Here is a 22,750-nt window from a genome sequence, read left to right on the forward strand (position 1 = left end):
CAAATTTGTAGCAAGAGCAATAGAATGTAGAACAAGTTATGTATTTATGGGGTATAAGCGTAAACAAAAGAAATGTATATTTATTTATATGAATCATTGTTTGCGACCATGGGCATGAGATGTATGTCTAAGTTTCCATTGCATTTGTTATCTTTTGAAAAAATAAAACTTTACTCTTTTTATGACGACTAAATGCGACTAGGGTTTATGGTTACTCCGGCCATAAATTAGCAATTTTCCGTCAATTTTTCACCGTTTCAATTGCTTTATCCATCTATTTGGCTTCTGAATTGCACTCGTGAAGTATCATGGGCAAAAATTCCGGAGGAAAAAAGAAAAAACAGACCCAAACTGCAACTAGAGTTTTACGCAGCAGGGCTATTGGAGGAGATGAAGAGATTAGCGATAGTGATGATTCGAACAGATCAGTAAACAAAGAATTGAAGTCTGGGCAACGCCAAAAGCTTGATCCTCTAACTGGCTTACCGGTTACGCTGGATGAACATGATGATAGAGATGTAGACCAGGTTAGTGTTAGTGAAGTTCCAATTCCAAACACTAATATTACACCACCATTGGAGGACTATGAGTTTCCAGAATTGGTTCCATCCCTTGCGAAAAATAATGATTGTAGGTCTAGCTTGGTTGGCCAAATTAAACTGAATGAAAACACAATAACTAGCCCTAAGGATGATGGGAAAGAGGCCACACATAATGTGTCTCCATACCTGAATGCCTTAAACACGTTGCAGCCTCAAAAGAAAGTAAATTTCAGGTTTATGGAAACACAGAAGTCTCTAGAGGACGATATAGACGTGGAAATTCCACTGTCGTCTGTTTTGGAAACGCAAGAAAGATATCGTCATACTATCTATGGCTATTTTCTGGGAAAACGAGTGGCATACCCGGTGGTCCATAATTATGTAATGAACGTTTGGAAGAAGTATGGGATCGAAAAGGTTATGATGAATGCGAAAGGATTCTTCTTCTTTAAATTCACAACGGAAACGGGTATGAATGGAGTTCTTGAAAACGGACCATGGATTATTCGAACAATTCCAATAATTCTAAATAAATGGTCGCCTGAAATTACTCTAATGAAAGAGGATCTTAAGCGTGTTCCAGTGTGGGTGAAGCTACATGACATACCTCTCGCAGGATTTACGGAAGATGGATTAAGTTCTATTGCTTCTAAGGTCGGTATTCCAATAATGTTAGATTCGTATACAAGTTCTATGTGTCAGGATGCTTGGGGTAGACCTAATTATGCACGTGCCATGCTTGAAGTTACAGCTGAGTCTGATCCAAAAGAAAGCTTAAAGATAGCGATCCCTAATCCTAAGGGAGACACCAAAACTATTAGCATAGTGAAAGTGGAATACGAATGGAAACCACCGCGGTGTGATAACTGTAAAATTTTTGGTCATCGTGATGCACAATGTCCAAAAAGTATCCCGGTCCCTGAAGCGAATAAGACTGTCGATGGAGGATATCAGAAGGTGACTAAACAATCCAAGAGCACTGTGGGTGGAAAGCAGAAAACAGGAGATGGTTTTTTGGTTGTCAAACCAAAAGCAAAGTTTGTATACCGACGTAAAATGAATAATACCAATGGTGAAGGTGTGGCTAATAAAGTGGCAGGAACAAGTGGATTAAAGAACACAACAACTGATGAGAACCCATTTACTGCCTTGAATGATTTAAATGATGAAGATGATGGTGATGGGTTGAAAACTCATAATGGTCAGCTTATTGACGAGGATAGTGATATTGAGGTCGACTCGATTAACATGACTGAGGGGGCAAGCACTCCCGTTAAAAACGGTTCCCATGATTAGTATAGCTTCATGGAACATTAGGGGTTTGAACGTCATCCCTAAACAAAAAGAGGTTCGTGAGGTTATTACTAGTAACAATTTATGTGTTTGTGCGGTGTTAGAGTCTCATGTTTCGTTATCTAATTTGAGCTCTATATGTAATAATGTGTTTCCTGCTTGGGACTGGACGTCCAATAGTAGTTTATGTGTGTCAGGTACCCGTATTATATTGGGGTGGAACCCGTTGCTTGTTCACGTGATGGTGTTAGCAATCACAAACCAGGTGATACATTGTCAGATTCGTGTTAATAGCGATGGTAGCCAGTTCTTTACGTCTTTTGTATATGCTTCTAACAGCTACATACAAAGAAGATTTTTGTGGAATGATATTGAAATGCATCATGGCTTTGTGGGCGGTAATCCATGGGTGATCCTTGGGGACTTTAATGTTGCTTTGAATTTGGATGAGTCAACTACAGGTGGGTCTAATATGACCGTAGCAATGCGTGACTTTAAAGAATGCCTTGATAACAGTCAAATGGTTGACATAAATAGCATGGGATTACAATTCACATGGAATCAAAAACCAAAGACGAATGATGGTATTCTGAGGAAAATTGACCGGGTATTGGTTAATGATGTTTTTCTTTCTAAATATATTAATGCATATGCAATCTTTCAACTGTACAGAATATCAGACCATAGCCCATCGGTGCTCAAAATTCCGCATTCAGCGCCTGCAAAGCCACAAATGTTTCGTTTCAGCAACTACATTGCGGATAAGGAGGGGTTTATTGACTGTGTTTCGGATGGCTGGAAAAAACAAATTGAAGGGCACACTATGTATAGGGTGGTGAAGCGACTCAGAGATTTAAAAAAGCCTATTCGTAAAATCATGTGGAACAAAGGCAACCTTCATGCTAATGTTTGTAAATTGAGATCTGAGCTAGACCAACTTCAGTTGGACCTTGATAAAAATCCTACTTCGGAATATCTTCGCGAAGCAGAGGCTGTTAAGCTCAAAGAATTTAACGATGCCATATGGGACGAAGAGCGATTCTTAAAGCAGAAATCTAAGGTGGAATGGTTAAAAGCGGGAGATTGTAACACGAAGTACTTCCATAAAATCATTAAAGGCAAGGCGAATAAAAGTAGAATTAATGCCATTATGGATTCTCAGGGTTCGGTTATTGAAGGGCCAATGGTCTCAGATATCTTTGTTAACCATTATATGGAATTCTTAGGATCTTCACATCCATGTGAGAGGATTTCCGACCCCAATAATCTATTTTTGAAGAAATTATCTCCGATCCAAGCTTTAGACATGATATGTCCGGTTACTGATAATGAAGTCAAAGCTGCTATTTTCGAAATTGGGGAAGACAAAGCTCCGGGACCGGATGGGTACACTTCGGTTTTCTTTAAGAAAGCGTGGGAGATTGTTGGTCCGGATGTATGTAAGGCTGTGATTGATTTTTTCAATAACAGTCAGTTGTTGACTGAGATCAACCATACCATCCTTGCTCTAATTCCGAAGGTTGAAACACCTTGCAAAGTTAACGACTATCGGCCCATATCCTGCTGCAATGTCATATACAAATGTATTAGCAAAATAATTACAGCTAGAATTAAAGGAAGTCTGGATAGTATTGTCAGTGATAACCAGTCAGCCTTCATTCCCGGGAGACGTATTTCAGATAACATCTTGGTTACTCAAGAGATTATGAAGAACTACCACTTGGATAGAGGTACCCCTCGATGCGCTTTTAAAGTTGACATTCAAAAGGCGTATGACACCGTTGATTGGAAGTTTTTGGAAAACATTTTATTATACTTTGGTTTCCATCGTACCATGATTAAATGGATAATGAAATGTGTTTCCACAACCTCTTTCTCTATTAATATAAATGGGGAGCTCCATGGCTATTTTAAGGGAAAAAGAGGCTTGAGGCAAGGGGATCCTCTGTCCCCATACTTATTCACCTTGGTCATGGAATGTTTAACATTAATGATCAAAAGAAATGTTCTACATTCTGATGATTTTAAATACCATCCCAAATGTGAGGCGCAAGAAATTGTGAACATTTGCTTTGCAGATGATCTCTTTCTTTTTGCCCATGCGAGTGTTGGATCTGTTAAGCCTTTATCTGATGCTTTGGCCGAATTTAAAGCATGCTCGGGCTTGACGCCTAGCCTTCCAAAAAGTACGGCTTTTTTCTCCAATGTCTCTATAAGCTTAAAGAATGTGATTCTATCCTTAATGTCGTTTGAGGAAGGAGTGTTACCGGTACGTTACTTGGGTGTGCCTTTGATCTCGTCCCGTCTCTACTACAAAGATTGTAAAAGCTTGGTTGACCGGATTAAAATTAAAATTCAAGATTGGAAAAACAAGTTTTTGTCATATGCGGGTAGACTTCAGCTGATAAACTCGGTTCTATCCCCTATGCAGGTTTACTGGTCATCTGTTTTTGTACTTCCTGATGCTATTATCCATGATATTGAGAAATCAGTACGTGGATTTCTTTGGTGCAAAGGAGATTTGAAGAGAGGAAAGGCTAAGGTTAGTTGGAAGAATGTTTGTCTTCCTAAAGAAGAGGGTGGTCTTGGAATCAAAAGTCTAAAAGCATGGAACTTGGCTTTAATGTCTTATCATATATGGTGTTTATTAAATCATAAACAATCTATGTGGGTAAAATGGATCCATACTTATAGACTTAATAAACATAATTTTTGGAAGGTAGACGCTTCTAGTTCAGCAAGTTATGGGTGGCGTAAGATGCTGCAAATGAGAAGTATAGTAAGGCCGTTTATCATCCATAAAGTTGGTGATGGAAATGTAACTTCAGCGTGGCATGATACATGGACTGATTATGGGCCACTTAGTGAGCATATTACTCATAGATACGTTACTAGCGCTGGCTATTCGGACGACACAAAGGTGGCAGATTTGATCTTTAATGCTGGATGGCAATGGCCGGATCCATGGATCGATAAATTTCCAATGCTCATGAATGTTAGGCCTCCTGATTTATCAAAGTCTGATGTTATGTGTTGGCGACAATCTGATGGAAATTTGGTTGATTTCTCGACTAAGGAAGCATGGGAAACATTCAGACCACGTGCAACAAAAGTAATATGGCATTCGGTAGTGTGGTTCTCACAATGCATACCGCGTCATGCTTTTATTGTTTGGTTAATGGTGGGTGAAAAGCTGAAAACTCAAGATAAGATTAGAGTATGGGATATATGCGCTAATCAGAATGTTAATTTGTCATGCTCGTTGTGTGGTAACCAACAAGACTCCCACAATCATTTATTCTTTGAATGTACGTATTCTAAGCAAGTGTGGAATCAGGTTCAAGGTTTGATGCCCTTACGATCTCTAGGGGATAACTGGAAAGAGGTTATACATAAGATCAGTCCGATTTCTCATACGCGGGTGGCTAGAGTCGTAGTCTCTAAACTATTATTTGCCGCTACCATCTACTACATATGGCAAGAACGAAATCGGTGTTTGTTCAACCGAACAAAACGCAAAGCAGAGCAAGTTTATAAAGACATTTACAACACAGTGAGACTGAAGTTAATGTCTTTGAGGTTCAAAAATTCACAACATGTGTTGGAGGTGAAGATGAAGTGGAAAATATAGTTTTTGCTTTTGTCTTCCTTGTTTGATTGGCTAGTTTTTTGGCTTGCTGGTTGTGTGCTTTGTTTGCATCAACCGTTTCTCATGTAATATTTTTTGATATATATAATTTACCGGGTGTATACCCTTTACCTAAAAAAAAAAAATAAGTCTGTGTTGACTGTTGATGATAACTTTAGTTTCAGAGTTGGTTAAAGGAACAGATTTTAATTCTGAGATCAGATTGTAGTAGTATCGTTTCAAACACATAGATGATATGTAAACGTTGACCCATTCATACCAAAATTGACCCATTTATCGGTCGAAATGGCCACCTCTACTTTAAAGATTCCCCTGCTTGCAGTAAACTAAACACAGGTTCAGAACATTTAGTACTAACAAAATGTATGCAATGTTGGCCTATCTCAATTCTCAATAGTACTAATAAAAATCTTGTTAAGAGATGCATATCGGTGAATAAAATTCTGAACCAACTCCCTATATAAAATCACCAAGAACAATGCGCCTTCAACACTCTGAAATAGCAAAATTTGAACCGACATATCACGGCACCTTAACTTGCCAAAAACACTAGAATATCTTCTCAATGCATATACATCTTTACAAATAAAAAAAAATACCATAGACTTGAAAAGTATATGGGGTCATGCATTTAAATTTAGTGGTGTCCTATACAATTTACAGGGTATTTTCTACTAAAAATTTTTAAACTAGCGGTGTCCCGTGATCCCACGGGTCTCTACTTAAATTCGCCGCCAATGGATCTATTGAGTAACTTTCCGACCAAAATTTGTTATTAGGGGCCTACTGGACAAAGTTTTAAAGTGTAAGGGCCAAGAATTAAGACATCCGTTCTCTTATGATGATCTTAAGAATAAGACGAAGCCCAAAATATGAAAATTACGCTTCTATGAATACAAAGAGAAATATTCAAATGAATCTAACTTTTAAGTTGAGATCTAAGGGACCAATCAGAATGCGACATGTGACGCGATAATCACATTTGATTGAAAAAAATAATTTTCAAAAAAATTTTTTTTTTCAAAATTTTTTTTTTTCGAATTTTTTTTTTTTTTTATCAAATTTTTTTTTTCAATTTTTTTTTTACGAATTTTTTTTTTCAATCACATGACATGCAGTAAATCACATGTGATTCTACATGCCAATCACATGTGATTGTAAAACTCAATCACATGTGATTACACACGTCAAATCCAATCACATGTGATTGAAACAAAAATCATAATTTTTTTTTTTAAATTTTGAATTTTTTTTTCAATCACATGTAATTGAATTTGACATGCAGAATTACATGTGATTGTAAAACCCAATCATATGTGATTGGATTGACATGTTAAATTTTAAAAAAAATTTCGAAAAAAAACTTTTTAAAATTTAAAAAACAGAATTTCAAAAAAAGAAATTTCAAATTTTTTTTTTATTCAATCACATGTGATTGTCGCGCCACATGTCCCGCTCTGAATGATCCGTTGAATTTCAAGTAAATTATTGGATTCAAGGGATTATAAGCACGTAAGTAAACCCGTAAAAAGTAAATGATAATAAAGTCACAAAGATATAAAACAGTGTAAACAAAAAGTCACGTTAATAAAACATATTTGACTAACGTATATAACGTTTCGTGTACGGTAGTTTGCTTGATGATGTTATGTTTAACTTCGGAAGAAAACGTTCATGAAGATGAATGTTTTGGTAGTAATTAAAGCATTAAGAAAAATTTGACAGAGTGTTTCAACTTTAGCTAGAACTTCACTGAAATTGGGTAATAATGTTAATGTGTTTCAACATCAGCTAGAACTTTTATCATATAAAAACGATGAAAATGGAGTATAACCAAAGTAACTAATTCGGTCATAAAAAATTCAAGATAACACGAAAATTTGATCAATAGTTATATAGTTATAGTGTTGTGTCATTGTCACTATGTTGTTTCGGGTTTCCAGTTTAGAGAAACAAAGTTATGGGTAGATGCGCAACTAAGGTACAATATTGAAGAACCAAACGTTAACGCGATTAAACAAAATGTGATTCAAGCTACCCTCAATGTAGGATCGTGTAAACAGGATTAAACGATCAATACTTCAATATCGAGTGCGGAATAACTCGATATTAGGTTTTATATCAATCAATAAAAAAAAAAAAAAAAAAAATCAAAAACAAACAATTAAAACAAAGATCTAAACTTGTTATTATGACTTTAAGATGTGTTAGATCGAACCACAAGAGTGCTGGTACTTCTGGATGTCAGATACAAGGGTTGGAATGGTTTAGAGTTCGTAACCCTAACAATGAACCTAAAAAAACATTAAATACTACCAACACTTGCAACCGTGCAGTTGCAGGATGTAACCGTGCGGTTGCACACTGAACCCGTACGGATGCATTCTGTATCCGTGCGGTTGCACAAACAGTGTGTAAATTACCATTAAAAGTATATTAACTCGTATACTACTACACACCACATATTAACCACGATATGACGCTTATAATGAACTTGGGACTAATATTATGCACCAACAAACTCCCCCTAGGACTCTGTTCATTATTTAAACAATAAAATCAATATTAACATGCAATACTTAAACAAACACCCATTCAAATGATTCAAATAACAGATAGTTCAAACATTTATGTCTAGTTATTACAACCAAATTGAAAATAAAAGTAACGTTCAAGTCCATAGTGCACAGGTTCAAGATTTGAAGTAAAACATTAAGTAAAAAGGTCACAGGCATAACAAGTACGAACAACCCTGTTGAATTGGATGGCCTGTTCCATGTTTTGCAACTCGTGAAAGATCGGGTGTCGTCGCAACACCTTGATATCAGCCCTGCATACTTTTCTGATCCACCTTGGATCGAAAATCCTAATCTGGTCCAAATCACCTCCAGATTCCTACAAAATCACAGCCTCCTCGGTTCGCCCGTCATAATACCACCACTTAAACCTTTTACCGAAGTTTTGTGGCATCTTGCGAACAGGAGCAAACTTCATCGTCTTTGCACGTTTATACTTAACAACCTTAATCCTCCTTCCAGTTTCTTTATCGATTCGATATGATGTCTTTGGAAACTGCGGAGCCAACACTGACCAACCATATTTGAATTCCTTCTTGATCTTAAACCGCATCCACTGACCCCAACCATCAGTCTCATGGTAAAGTAGAGGCAGTCTAGCTAATTCCATCATTTCAAAGTAAGGGAGAGACTTTATATCAGCAACATGCTTGAAGTAATCAACACCATTCTCCCCCTTGTAACCGCAAAACAATTAAGATCCTTAAGATATGTCTAACTGATAATCTTACAACCAATAACCTTTCCCGTTCTATCATAAAACAACTTGTATTTCGGCTCTAACGGTAACTTCTTAAACCAAGATTTGGCAGTTTTATGATATTCCATCCATTCTTAATTCTTTTTCTTATTCACCGTATCAAGATTCTCACCATCCTTATTTACACACGAAGACTCACTCTCTTCAACAGTTCGATTCTCATCAACTTTTCATCATCACTTTGTTGTTTAAACATGTCAACAAACTCTGGTAAGTCTTCCTCATCAGCCTCATTCACCAAATCCTCATCGTCAGAAGCATCTTTAATGATAACTTCCTCAACACTGTCATCACCGGTATGTCTATTTGCACGTGTACCCGCTGTATTCGGTGTTTTCTCACAAGCAATCAATTGCACGACCTCTATACTAAACATTCTAGCTACCTCCTTATCATTCATCGTATGCAGAAATTTCTCCCTCTTCAACATCATAGTTAAGCGAGCTGATCACTGTACCTTGATTGTGCAGAAAATATGTTAACTTATGAATATCAACAGATAGAGGTTTAGGGAAATGTACCTCTTGAACTTGACTTACATTCTCAGAACCATCAGAAGACGAGTTCGAGGAAAATTCACTTTCGGTGGAGACCAGATCATCACGAATGTGCTCAGGCTTTTGACGAATAGTACCATCTTGAGGATCTGCCTCCAGCTTTTCTTTAAATCTACGATCACGACGATCCATGCGTCTGATCCTCTTAGCTTGTTTCTCAGCGAGAACTTTCAAATCAGCAGCCTCTTTCCTCGACTTCTCAAGTTCACTAGTCAAAGAATTCACCTTTGCTTCCAACTCACCAACCACCTTACTCTTCTCCTTATTCCGAGACTTTATCTTCTCATACTTATTCACTAGACTCAGTACAGTAGCCTGAAGGCTCACCAAATCAGGATTGTTCATTTGAGGAACAGAAAGAGCTGTCGAGCTGTCAACCTGAGTGGTAACAACCGGAGGTGGTTGAACTTGTTGTGTTTGCTGTTGAGTTGGTTGAACTGGAGGTGCTTGTCACACCCCCAAATAGGGCCTGGGGTATTTGTGACTAATTATATCAAATCACAATTGTATAAACGAGAACGACTCTATATGAGACGTTTTATTGAGTTTTGCAGCGGAAGATAAATAGATTACAATGTATTTAATGAACAACGCATTAAATGTCTTTAATTGATATGATAGGTAATGAAGACTCTAAGCATGGCAAGCAATCATCATCAAATTAGCAAATGCAAGTCTTTCAAATTATCCATGAATGACTCGTTGAAATGTTGCTTTCAATTAGCAAATACATAGCGGAAGCATTATGTAGAACCTGAGAATAAACATGCTTTAAAGTGTCAACACGAGGTTAAGTGAGTTCATAGGTTTATCATAAATAATGATTTCAGTAATAGATATAGACCACAAGATTTTTATAAAGTAGATCTCGCATGTGACGACCCCGTCAAAACACTTAACGGATCCGTCAGTTGGTCCCACAGCTTGATCGGACTTAAATGAATTAAATAAACAAAGTTGCATTCTTTTATTTCAAAAGTTTCCCAAAAAGGAAACAAACCAAAATATGTAGTTTTAAACAACCAACCATAGCAATAAACCAAAAGTTGACACAAAACCTTGCCAACAAACCCACAAGTTTAAATTATCCAAAAATAGAATGCAAGCTTAAGTTTCATAAAATGTTTCATAAAATCTGCCCCAAATGCATGCAGACTCTTCTAAACACAGCGGAAGCATCACAAAACTCAAGTACCTGTGAAAATATGCAAGTAAACTGTCAACACAAAGGTTGAGTGAATTATAGGTTTAAATAAATAAGTAAACTTTAGACCACAAGATTTAAAAATGTTAGAAAACATTAAACATTATTCCATTATCAATGAGCCACCTGGTAACCACTTAACCCTTTATTTACCCTTGCCAAACACAATAAAAATATACACTTGGACAGTGTATCTACAACAAATTACGAAGTACTAAACATTCCGATTATAAATTGCTAGCGCGACTAGCTCGAAATGGGGTTGTCAAACCCGATAGATCTATCCATAGGATTCGCGTTCACCGGTAGAAACCAATGATTACAGTTACCAGACTAGGGAATATTTTTGTCCAACTCACAATGAATAATTAAATTTAACTGTTACTTGTGTCTAAACGTAAATGAAAATGCATGTAATCACATCCCAAAAATATACTTTGAAAAGTATGTAAAAACGGGACTATAACTCACCTTAAAAGCAACTGAAGAAACCACACAAACAAGCGAACAGCAAATAGAATAAAGTGATCAGGAACGATCACAACGCCGACCTATAAATAAAGCAGGTCGATATAATTAACTAACTTAGGTCAAGTCTTAGTATGATAGCTATTGTATATGTTGCAAGTAGACATAGAACAATACTCGGCAAGCATCGGTTTGACTGGAACAGCGTACGGACACATACTTTCTATTTTTAGAAAGTTTCTATTTTTAGCAGGTTTCCATTTTTGGAAAGTTTCTATTTTAGGAAAGTTTCTATTTTTGGAAAGTTTCTATTTTTGGAAAGTTTCCAAATTTAGAAAGTTCTATTTTTAGAAAGTTTTTAAGTTAGGAAAGTTTCCTTATTTAGAAAGTCAACAAAAGTCAACTGAAAGTCAAAGTCAACCGAAAGTCAACTCAAAAGTCAAACTTGGTCAAACATAGTCAACGTTAATTTGAAAAGTGTAAGTTATAATAATAACATAAGTTATAATGTTTATTAAAGTTAAAAGTGTATAATTATGTCATAACATAAGTTTAATTAAATAAAATGAATTATTAAAGTTAATATAAGTTGAAATGATATAATTAATATAACATAAGTATTTAATTAATTAATTAAATATTAGTCATAATATAAATATTATTAATTAATAATAAATTTTAAATCATATCATAAGTATTATTAATTAATAATGAATTATTAATCATATCATAAGTTTCTAAATATAATTATTAAATCATAAATATTTAATAATTAAATCATAATTAAATAATAATTAAGTCTTATAATAATTAAATAATTATTTAATCTTCATTATAAGTCTTATAATAATATTCTTATAAAATAAATTTAATACTTATCATAAGTATTTTCCATTAATAATAAAAGTGTCATTAATCATAAGTTAAATTAAAATGTTAATTAAATCATAAATAACAATTAAATGATATAATAAATATTTATATCATAATTCTTAAATAATAATAATTACTTCTTTTATCATAAGTAATTAATTAATAATGAGTTTCATTATTTTTATCATAAGTTTTAATTCAAAAGTTCATCGGGTCGTATTTTGAGCCCCGGGTGTCGATTTCTGGCGAGCCTTATATGCATCTCCGCCTATTCAAACCACCCGACACAATGGTGCACTCAAGAACTCACCAAGAACAGTCCACAAGTCGTGGTAATCAGCCATGACACCACTTGGACTTTCAATTTACTCAAAACCGTGTTTTAGTCGTACCGGGTGAACCGTGGCTCCGATTTAGGTGACCCGAACATGAAAGTTCGTCCCACCATCAGTCCTAACACACTAACACACCCTAAAGACACCAAGGAAGGTCACAAAGTCGGACCAAACCTGTTTCATATCAATCCACAATTCAATTTTAACAAAATAGAAATTTGATCATAACTAGGGCTCCGGGAATCGAAACGACATGAATCCGGAGTCTAAAATTAATGTCTTGATGAGAGGAACTCATCTAGATAGTTTATTTTAACTTTTATCTCAGTCACAAATCCAGAATACACGAAATAGCTGCTGTCCAGAATTTAACAAACCGAAAACATGCAATTATGAGTACATCTATGCATACAAACACCATTACAATAATCCACACACATCATACTACTAAATAATCATCAAAATACAGTAAATAAATGAAAAATTGAAAATTCTAGGGTTAGGGTTTATACCCTAATCGAGAAACGATTTATGTTATCGCGTAGAGAACGAAGAGAGGAACGCGTTGGTGTTAATCAATTGATGATCCAAGCTTTAATTTTAGATGATGATGGTGATGAATGGTGGTGGATGGGCGATGGCCAAGGCAAGGGGAAGAGGGAAAAAGAGAGCAAAATTGAAAGCTAGGTTTTAGGGATATTTTGGTGGAATGAAAAATAATCTCCAAAAAAAGAAATCAAGGGAGTAATACTCCCTCCCTCCCCCATTCAGCCGAAATTTTCAGTGGGGTGGGCCCCACTTGGTCCATCTCACTTAAATATATATTCCTTGTGGCTCGAAAGCCCGAACGAGTCCCGAAACGCGAAAACGCACTTACGCGATTTAAAAATCCGGAAAGATAACAAACGCGCGACGAAAAATAAATATAAATACACTATATAATAATATGATCTTAAAATATCATATTTAAAATATTTAGGATTTAAATGTCCCAAAAACTCGACCGTTGTTTTGAAAACCAAAAAGATTCGCCGGATGGAAATCCGCGAGACGTAGAAACGTATAAATTAAAATATGAATACAAATATTCACATAACACATAATAATTAATATATATATATATTATTAAAAATAATAATATAGGTCATAGAAATGACGTGGCACACTAACAGTTAACGGTCGTTAAATAATTAACTGAAAAAGATAACGGAAAAAGTAGGGTCGTGACATCGCAGATCAAAAAGTTATGCCAGTTCGTGATATTTAGACTAAACGTTTAAAGTTTGCCCCGTGACAAGTTGTTCTGTCCTTGTCGGTTTAATTTCATTATTAAGCAATACAAAGACTTAGTCAAATGTATCGGGGACGTTACTCCCGATAGGCCTACCCCCAATAATTAAGAATGCATTTAACGAGCAATTAAAAATATCACTGTAGGGACTTGGTTGGACATAGCCAGGTATAGCATAGTTTAACAGTTGATACTTGTGTCTAATTTGTAAATAGTAAAAGCAGCATGTGTCTCACCCCAATAAGTTAAATAAGTTGCTAGCAATAAAGAGTGGGGCTATGAGTTCACTTGTTAGTTTTATTATTTTATTTCTAACTTTATTTCTCATTTAACTTTACTTGATTATTCTATATTTTAACCAATTTAAAATCGTTTCCTATTTTTGCGTAGTTGTTATAGGTGACGTTTCTTATAAGGTAATGTTTGACTCCTTCAAAGTAGTTCAACTACTCCTTACAAGATGTTAATATTTTTATTATTTTTATTTTATTATTAACATTAACAAACCATAAGTATAATATTAACTAATTAATCTCACATGTATCATGTCTCGTTCATATTAAAAACTATTAATATTAATTATTAATCATATTGATATTATGAGAAAAACTATAACATTTTCAATGTTTATTCATAAATTTTATTTGAATTATTATAACATATTCAATTTAATATGAATTCGTCAAAAAAATAAGAAACTTTTACCTTTTCTTTATTATTATTATTATTATTATTATTATTATTATTATTATTATTATTATTATTATTATTATTATTATTATTATTATTATTATTATTAATTTTTTTTTTAAAATTTAGACTCAACCTAACAGGTTCTGTTTATCGTGTCGAAAATATTCAATCATATAGAGAATTAACTTAAAAATAAGTCGAAATTTTCCTGGTCATGACAGTACCTACCCGTTAAAGAAATTTCGTCCCGAAATTTGATTGTGGTCATCATGTCTAACAATAAAAATGTTTTCATGACGAATATGAGTTAAAAAAATAGAGTTTTATCACCGTAGAGTAATATGGATAAAATAATTCGATTTTTCGAAGAGTACGAGTGAAGCTATCACAAAAGAGTGAAATGAGGAAATTAAATGTTCGGCTTAACTTTTGACGTAGTCACAGTTGATTTCCGGAATTCAAGGGATTTAAATAAAATCTTCGTAATCTATAAGATTTGATTCTCTGGTAATTACGGAAATTAGGATTTCTTTGATTAAATGCGGTAAATTGCCTCGATTGCTGTGTCTGGAATTTCGCTATAAATTAACTTCTTCCGTTTCATTATTTTCACCACTTCTATACTTTCTTCGTCAATTCAAACTTCCAAAAGGTTAAGGAAATGCTTAATCCAGTTCTGATCCTTGTTATTATATTGACCATATATACAGTCATTCTTCTTTTTCATTTAGCATCAGAGGAATTTGTTTTCTTATACTATTCCCTTGGGGTTATAATGTTTTTAATTCTCCCGTGTCTTTACGTTGCAATACGTATTGATATACATGGTTTGTAATTTTCGTGTTGTTATCGGGCTTTATATTTTCCCTTATATGTCGGAGCTCTTTGCCTTTTTATTCTCTTTTTGACTCTAAGTAAAGCGAGTAATGGTCCAGAATTTGTAGGTATGAAGTTTCGAATGATCATAATATACAAAGTAGAAAGGAAAGGTAGTAGCACGATTTGATTTGTCAAATTACCAGAATATCCGGAAAAGACCGAATCATCAAGAAAAATATTTTCTTGATATGTTTAGAGGTTAAATAGAATGAAAGAGTTATGTAATATGGTAAATGATGATTATAAAGTCTATGAATCATCATCTTCCATTAAAAATTTAGCATGACTTACTGTAATATAATCACGTTGGCCTGACGTCATTATATTATACTAACTCATGCTTCAATTCTCAACACTACTTCAAATCATTCATAATTTATACTTAGGTTTTACAGAAGTTTCCAATATAATGTAATACAGATAGCACAAAGAGGTATATAATTTCGGACGAGAATATTTATGAAAATATCTTCAGAAATATCGAAGATATTTATGATGATATTTTGGAATTTCTAAGTTCGAAAGTTGATGAAGAAATTTTTTTCGCAAACTTTTAACATGACTTCGGAGCAAGGTGTTCTCTAAAGATTTCATCGGATTCAGAATTACTTGGATTCCTTGAATATAGGGTTTGGTCCTTGTATTTGTCCTTGGTCCCCTTTATGGTTAGCTCAATCCATTTTTCAGTTCCAAATCTGAGCTTTTTTTTTTTTCAATACGTCATTCTTTATCATCAAACTTTTGGCCATTAAGACCATCTATAGCTTTTTGCTGCTTCGCCAGCATTCTCAAGGTTAACGAATCTGAATCATTGATTGACAACCCGAGATGGTTTCAAGAAATTTTATTTTTAGATGATTAAACGCTGATTGTAATCGTCAACGGATCTAATGGTTGACAAATAGGAGTTGTTGATTTCAAAAGTAATGAATGATAATTTCGGTGGTTTGATGTGATAATTCATCATAGAATACGAATGAATATAATTCATGAATGTAGTGATCTTTAGAAAGATAACACCTGCTAAAGCTTTACTTGGATTCTGATATGTCAAAATCAGAATATGTAATTGAAAATGGTTGTTCTTTAGTGAACGGATATATATATATCTTGTGAATGTAAGTAGTATAGTTAATAATTGCTGAATCAAAATGGAAGAATGTACAATGTAATATATTACTGCGAGATATAAATATGTCTCGGGTATTACCTACCCGTTAAAATATTTTCACAATTAACAGTTTGTACAAAAGAATGTTACAATCTTTATGAAGATATACGTTCATATATGTATTCTTCAGATATAATATAGATTTAATGAGTTAATATAATATTAAACTCATTTGATTTGTGGTTGAAACGAGAATAAATAATCTTCAAAACTTTAGAGATTTCATAATTGTCGCGGATTAAATGAAGTTATGAATCAATACTTCATCGTTCATTGTTATTGATATACCTCGTTATATGATGTTGATGCTCATGGAATTCTTGTAAAATTCACAAGGCACGAATAATGTTTTCTAGAAAGTTTCGAGTACATCGAAAATAGGAGTGTAAGATCAAACATGTATTTGAATAATACACTTGGTTTATTATGAAATGGAGTTTATTGTGCTGAAGCAGTGATTAACGATCGTTAAGTCATTAACGAAGGATGTACATAATAGCATATTAGTGATATGAATTAACCAAGTAGTACATACTAGTTAAGATTCACACGTAATAGCTTAGTACGAAATGATTTATTAAACCATATATATATATATATATATATATATATATATATATATATATATATATATATATATATATATATATATAAAGTATACATATATAATTCTTCAGGAAGAATGAGTCAATACATTTTAACTCATTATTACTAATATTCCTTGGTATCTATGGGGCGTATGATGTTGATATCTGAGGTACCGAATGTGATGTTGAGGCGTGAGATGCAGATGTTGTTGTTGGTGAAGCTGATGCTGTTGATGGTGATGCTGATGGTACTGGTTGTGCTGGTTATGCTACTGGTGCTCGTAGGTTTTGCACTATATTTTCTAAAGCCACTACTCGAGCGCGAAGCTCATTGACTTCTTCTCTTACTCCGGGATGATTGGCGGTTCGGACTAGCGGATGAATAAGATCTAGAATTCTAGATAATATATACTCGTGGCGGGATATCCTGGAAATGAGGGTGAAAATGGTGTTCCGAACGGGTTCCCCGATAAGTGCTTCAGGTTCTTCGCCAATATGGCAATGTGGTGGGTGAAAAGGATCACCTTCTTCACTTCTCCATTGACTAAGTCGACTACAAACCCATCCCCAATTCATTAAGAAAAGATGATGACTAATTGGTTGGTTCATTCTAGTTACGCTGCCTGTGGTTCTCGAGGAACTCGAGGAATCAAGTGAGAAATCCATATTATGTGATCGGAATAAGGGTTTTGATATGAGATGAGTGTTGAATACTGAATGATGTATTTTTCTCCTTGAATACGTATATATAGTAAAAAGATTTTCATGATTTATGGAAAAATTTTAGGAAAAGTGTCAGACAAAATCTACTGGGATAGATATAATAAGATATAATAAGATATGATGTGTCTATACTTCAATAATGGCAGTATGACGTGTCGAGATCATAAAATGATAAGTATGTAATCAGATAATCTTTCGATTAAAGACTTTCAATTCGTAATGGCCTATTCAGGTCTAGGGGCTTGAGCTATAGGATCCTTTAAATCGGTAATCCAAACCTTTCCATTCTAGAGTTTCGTAGACGCCACCCGTCAAGAAAGTTCAATAATAAAAAATAACGAGAAAATAAAATTTTTAGAAGTAACAAATATGAATAGTGATGACATTATAATGTCTTTGAGATTCTTGATAACTCAATGACATTTTCTCGGTTCGCAAACCGATGCATAAAGCATAAGGCATATAGGTACGTAGTATAACAGGGAGTTATATACGTTTGAGTATGAATAGTAACAAATATAGGAGTTTCAAAAACATTTCATGTAATACATAAGTAATACACAAAATCATGATAGATGACATAGGAATGTCAAGAATTTTAGAATTCATGGTGTTGCATTTAAATGCGGTGGCGTAATTGGATAGTACTTAGGAAAGTGAGCAGAATTCTTAGATTAGCTCAGCATTCTAAGATTCGTAAAGTTTTTAAAGTATAGTGTAGCATTTAACAATTAAAGGCAACAATTAAAGGCAACAATTAAAGGCACTATAGTCAAGGAAAGTTGTAGTCCTACATTGCTAAGGTACCTAATTGTATAAGGTACACATAAAATGCAATCCTGGTTCTCTACAACAACACTGCTCTGATACAAATTTCTGTCACACCCCCAAATAGGGCCTGGGGTATTTGTGACTAATTATATCAAATCACAATTGTATAAACGAGAACGACTCTATATGAGACGTTTTATTGAGTTTTGCAGCGGAAGATAAATAGATTACAATGTATTTAATGAACAATGCATTAAATGTCTTTAATTGATATGATATGTAATGAAGACTCCAAGCATGACAAGCAATCATCATCAAATTAGCAAATGCAAGTCTTTCAAATTATCCATGAATGACTCGTTGAAATGTTGCTTTCAATTAGCAAATACACAGCGGAAGCATTATGTAGAACCTGAGAATAAACATGCTTTAAAGTGTCAACATGAGGTTGAGTGAGTTCATAGGTTTATCATAAATAATGATTTCAGTAATAGATATAGACCACAAGATTTTTATAAAGTAGATCTCGCAGATCAAAAAGTTATGCCAGTTCGTGATATTTAGACTAAACGTTTAAAGTTTGCCCCGTGACAAGTTGTTCTGTCCTTGTCGGTTTATTTTCATTATTAAGCAATACAAAGACTTAGTCAAATGTATCGGGGACGTTACTCCCGATAGGCCTACCCCCAATAATTAAGAATGCATTTAACGAGCAATTAAAAATATCACTGTAGGGACTTGGTTGGACATAGCCAGGTATAGCATAGTTTAACAGTTCGTACTTGTATCTAATTTGTAAATAGTAAAAGCAGCATGTGTCTCACCCTAATAAGTTAAATAAGTTGCTAGCAATAAAGAGTGGGGCTATGAGTTCACTTGTTACTTTTATTATTTTATTTCTAACTTTATTTCTCATTTAACTTTACTTGATTATTCTAAATATTAACCAATATAAAATCGTTTCCTATTTTTGCGTAGTTGTTATAGGTGACGTTTCTTAGAAGGTAATGTTTGACTCCTTCAAAGTAGTTCAACTACTCCTTACAAGATGTTAATATTTTTATTATTTTTATTTTATTATTAACATTAACAAACCTTAAGTATAATATTAACTAATTAATCTCACATGTATCATGTCTCGTTCATATTAAAAACTATTAATATTAATTATTAATCATATTGATATTATGAGAAAAACTATAACATTTTCAATGTTTATTCATAAATTTTATTTGAATTATTATAATATATTCAATTTAATATGAATTCGTAAAAAAAATAAGAAACATTTACCTTTTCTTTATTATTATTATTATTATTTTTTAAAAAAAATTTAGACTCAACCTAACAGGTTCTGTTTATCGTGTCGAAAATATTCAATCATATAGAGAATTAACTTAAAAATAAGTTGAAATTTTCCTGGTCATGACAGTGCTTGTGAGGTTTGAGTGGGTTAAACCTCAGGTCTCGGTGTAAATGATTGAGTGTTCGGAGCAACAACACTAGATGAAGACACATCAGTCCTTTTTACATGATACCTAGTCCTCTTCAAACTACCCCTTATCGGTTCATCATCGGCAACCTCTCTTCTCTTCAACGATAAAAAATATCTCCACTTTCGTTTACCTGCACGTCATCATTCAAACTAAAGTTATCCACATCATCAACAGACTGAGCTGAGTGAGAACCAGCTCCTTGATCTCCTTTTTCTTCTTCAGACTCAGTTAACGGGTAGGTTCTGTGACGACCCGGAACTTTCCGACCAAATTTAAACTTAAACTTTAAATGATTTCGACATGATAAACAAAGTCTGTAATGTTGAGTCTCAAAAATTTTGAACTATTTCATGAAAACATTTGACCTTTGACTATGTCCGACGATTCACGAACAATTGTTTGTAAATAAATGTGTGTGTGTGTGTGTGTGTATATATATATATATATATATATATAATTATATGTGTATATATAATAAAGTGAAATAATAAAATACAAATTAATCAGTAGAGTTAAATATGTAAAATAATATATAATATAATAGTTATTATTTACATATATATAAATTCTATACAAAAGTAATACAATAAAAATTGTAATATATATAAAATTTATAAATATTAAATATCTAGTATATGTTTTTATATATATTATATCATTAGTAACTATGATATAATTGATAAATTATGATATTAATATATTAAATGTAATTAGAAGTTAAAAATATAATTGTTACACAAAGAAAATTATTGATACTTTCATTATTATTAATATTAATAATAATAATATTGAAACCAATATTAGTTATATTATTATTTTCAATGTATAATATATATATAGGTATGAAAGTTGATACGTTTAAATGATTATAGTATTATACTAATTTTATTGTTAGTAATATCAGTATTAATAATTTTATGACATAAGAATGAAATCTGAAATGTATAAAATGTTATATCATTATTATATTATTATTATCATTTAATAATATTAATATTATTAAAAATTAGTATTATTATTAGTGTTATTAGTAATATTATTATTATCATTTTTATTATTAAAATTATCGTTATTGTTATTATTAATAATATCATATTATTATTATCATTGATAATATTAGTTAGTATTCTTACTAATTATTATTATCATTGTTACTTATTCTTATTAATATAATGGTTATTAAAATTGTTATTATTAATATTAATATAATTATTAATTATTAATATTTATAAAAAAAACAAACAGAAGATTAAAAATTTTGTTACATATTGTTATCTACTTTTACTTTTCCAGATTCCTTGTCGAAAGAAAATATTGGATATATATAAATTCGATTAGCTGGATTCACTTGACTTCCATCCTCATTTAAATTTTATTTGTTGAATTAAACTAAAAAAAGAGAAAAGTATCAGCTCTGTTCGTTCCACTTTTTATTCATAATTCGATTTTGAATCAAATATCAAAATCTAAAATTGCAGTTTGATTAGGAATCCTCTAGTCGAACTTTTTGTAAAATTTCAACCTCCAATTCCTCCTAACCATCTTGAATTTCGAGGTCAAAATTTTTGAAATAAAAAGTCAAAACTTGTTCTTCAATCAAATTCGTGTGATTCGTTTCGATTCAAGCAAAATTGGTGATTTGGAAAGTTTCCACAAATGTTTTCTAAACTATTTCATGTTATAATCATAGTCTATTACATACCTGAATACGAAAATCAATTTTTTTTATTTAACACCGACGAGCAGCAGTAGCTGCATATTTATATATATATTTTTTCGTTTATTTTTTTTATTATCAAGAACATCCTTTTCTGATTTCTAGTTATTTAAAAGTCTTAAATAAATCACGAATTAGTTATTCGAGAGTCCTTTGGGTCGATTTGTGCTTGCTAATGAGGAAGATGATGAGTAAACATAAAACGGGTTATAAAGAATTCGAAGTGTATTATTTCAGAAAAACAGAATTGGTCAAGTGGTGTGGTGTGTTTGTGTGTAAAGGAGAGTTCTCGGGTTCAAATCTCGTCTGGGGCAATTCTTTTCAGAACAGATTTTAAAGGGGTATACATTCTTAATTTCATTTCTATTATTATTATTATTATTATTATTATTATTATTATTATTATTATTATTATTATTATTATTATTATTATTATTATTATTATTATTATTATTATTATTATTATTATTATTATTATTATTATTGTTAGTAATTATTATGATTACAATTAATGTTAGTGTTATTATAAATATAATCATTATTGTTATTATTATGATTATTATTATTATTGTTATTACTACCATACTTATAATCATTATTATTATTACCATATTTATAAGTATTATAATCATTATTATCATTAGTACTAGTATAAGTATTATCTAAATAATTATTACAAATTTTATCATCTTAAGTATCGTTATTAATATTAAGATTATTATTAATGTTGTTATTGTTAGTATTATAATTATCATTATTAATAATATCATATTTATATTTATAAGAATTAGAAATGTTATTAACATTAATATTTTTATAAGTATTATTAAGATTATTATAAACGGTATCCTTTAAGTATTATTATTAATATTATCATTTTTAATAAAGTATTATTATTATTAGTAGTAAATTATTAATATCAAAGCTATCATCTTTAATCAAATAAATATTTTGTATATATATACCATACTTATTACATATACTACAATTATATTAATATTCCATATAACTATATATAAATCACATTAACATTATTTATATAAAAACTTACATACAACAAATTAAGTATTTTTAATATAATACTAAATATATAGATATTAAAATAAATATATAAATATTAATCATTTTGAATATATACATAAATTAAATATATATAACTTAAGAT

The 22,750-nt window shown here is 32.2% G+C and overlaps 1 protein-coding gene across 1 annotated transcript; it reads left to right on the forward strand.

Annotated features, from left to right (window-relative positions):
* The first annotated feature begins 308 nt into the window (after window positions 1-308).
* Window positions 309-5,466, forward strand: LOC139860506 (uncharacterized). Its single transcript, XM_071849260.1, has 2 exons — window positions 309-1,824; window positions 1,940-5,466. Exons 1-2 carry the CDS (start codon window positions 309-311, stop codon window positions 5,464-5,466), a joined length of 5,043 nt encoding a protein of 1,680 aa, XP_071705361.1.
* Window positions 5,467-22,750: the final 17,284 nt, after the last annotated feature.

The sequence above is a fragment of the Rutidosis leptorrhynchoides genome, chromosome 7, assembly GCF_046630445.1.
Source record: "Rutidosis leptorrhynchoides isolate AG116_Rl617_1_P2 chromosome 7, CSIRO_AGI_Rlap_v1, whole genome shotgun sequence".
NCBI classification, from domain to species: domain Eukaryota; kingdom Viridiplantae; phylum Streptophyta; class Magnoliopsida; order Asterales; family Asteraceae; genus Rutidosis; species Rutidosis leptorrhynchoides.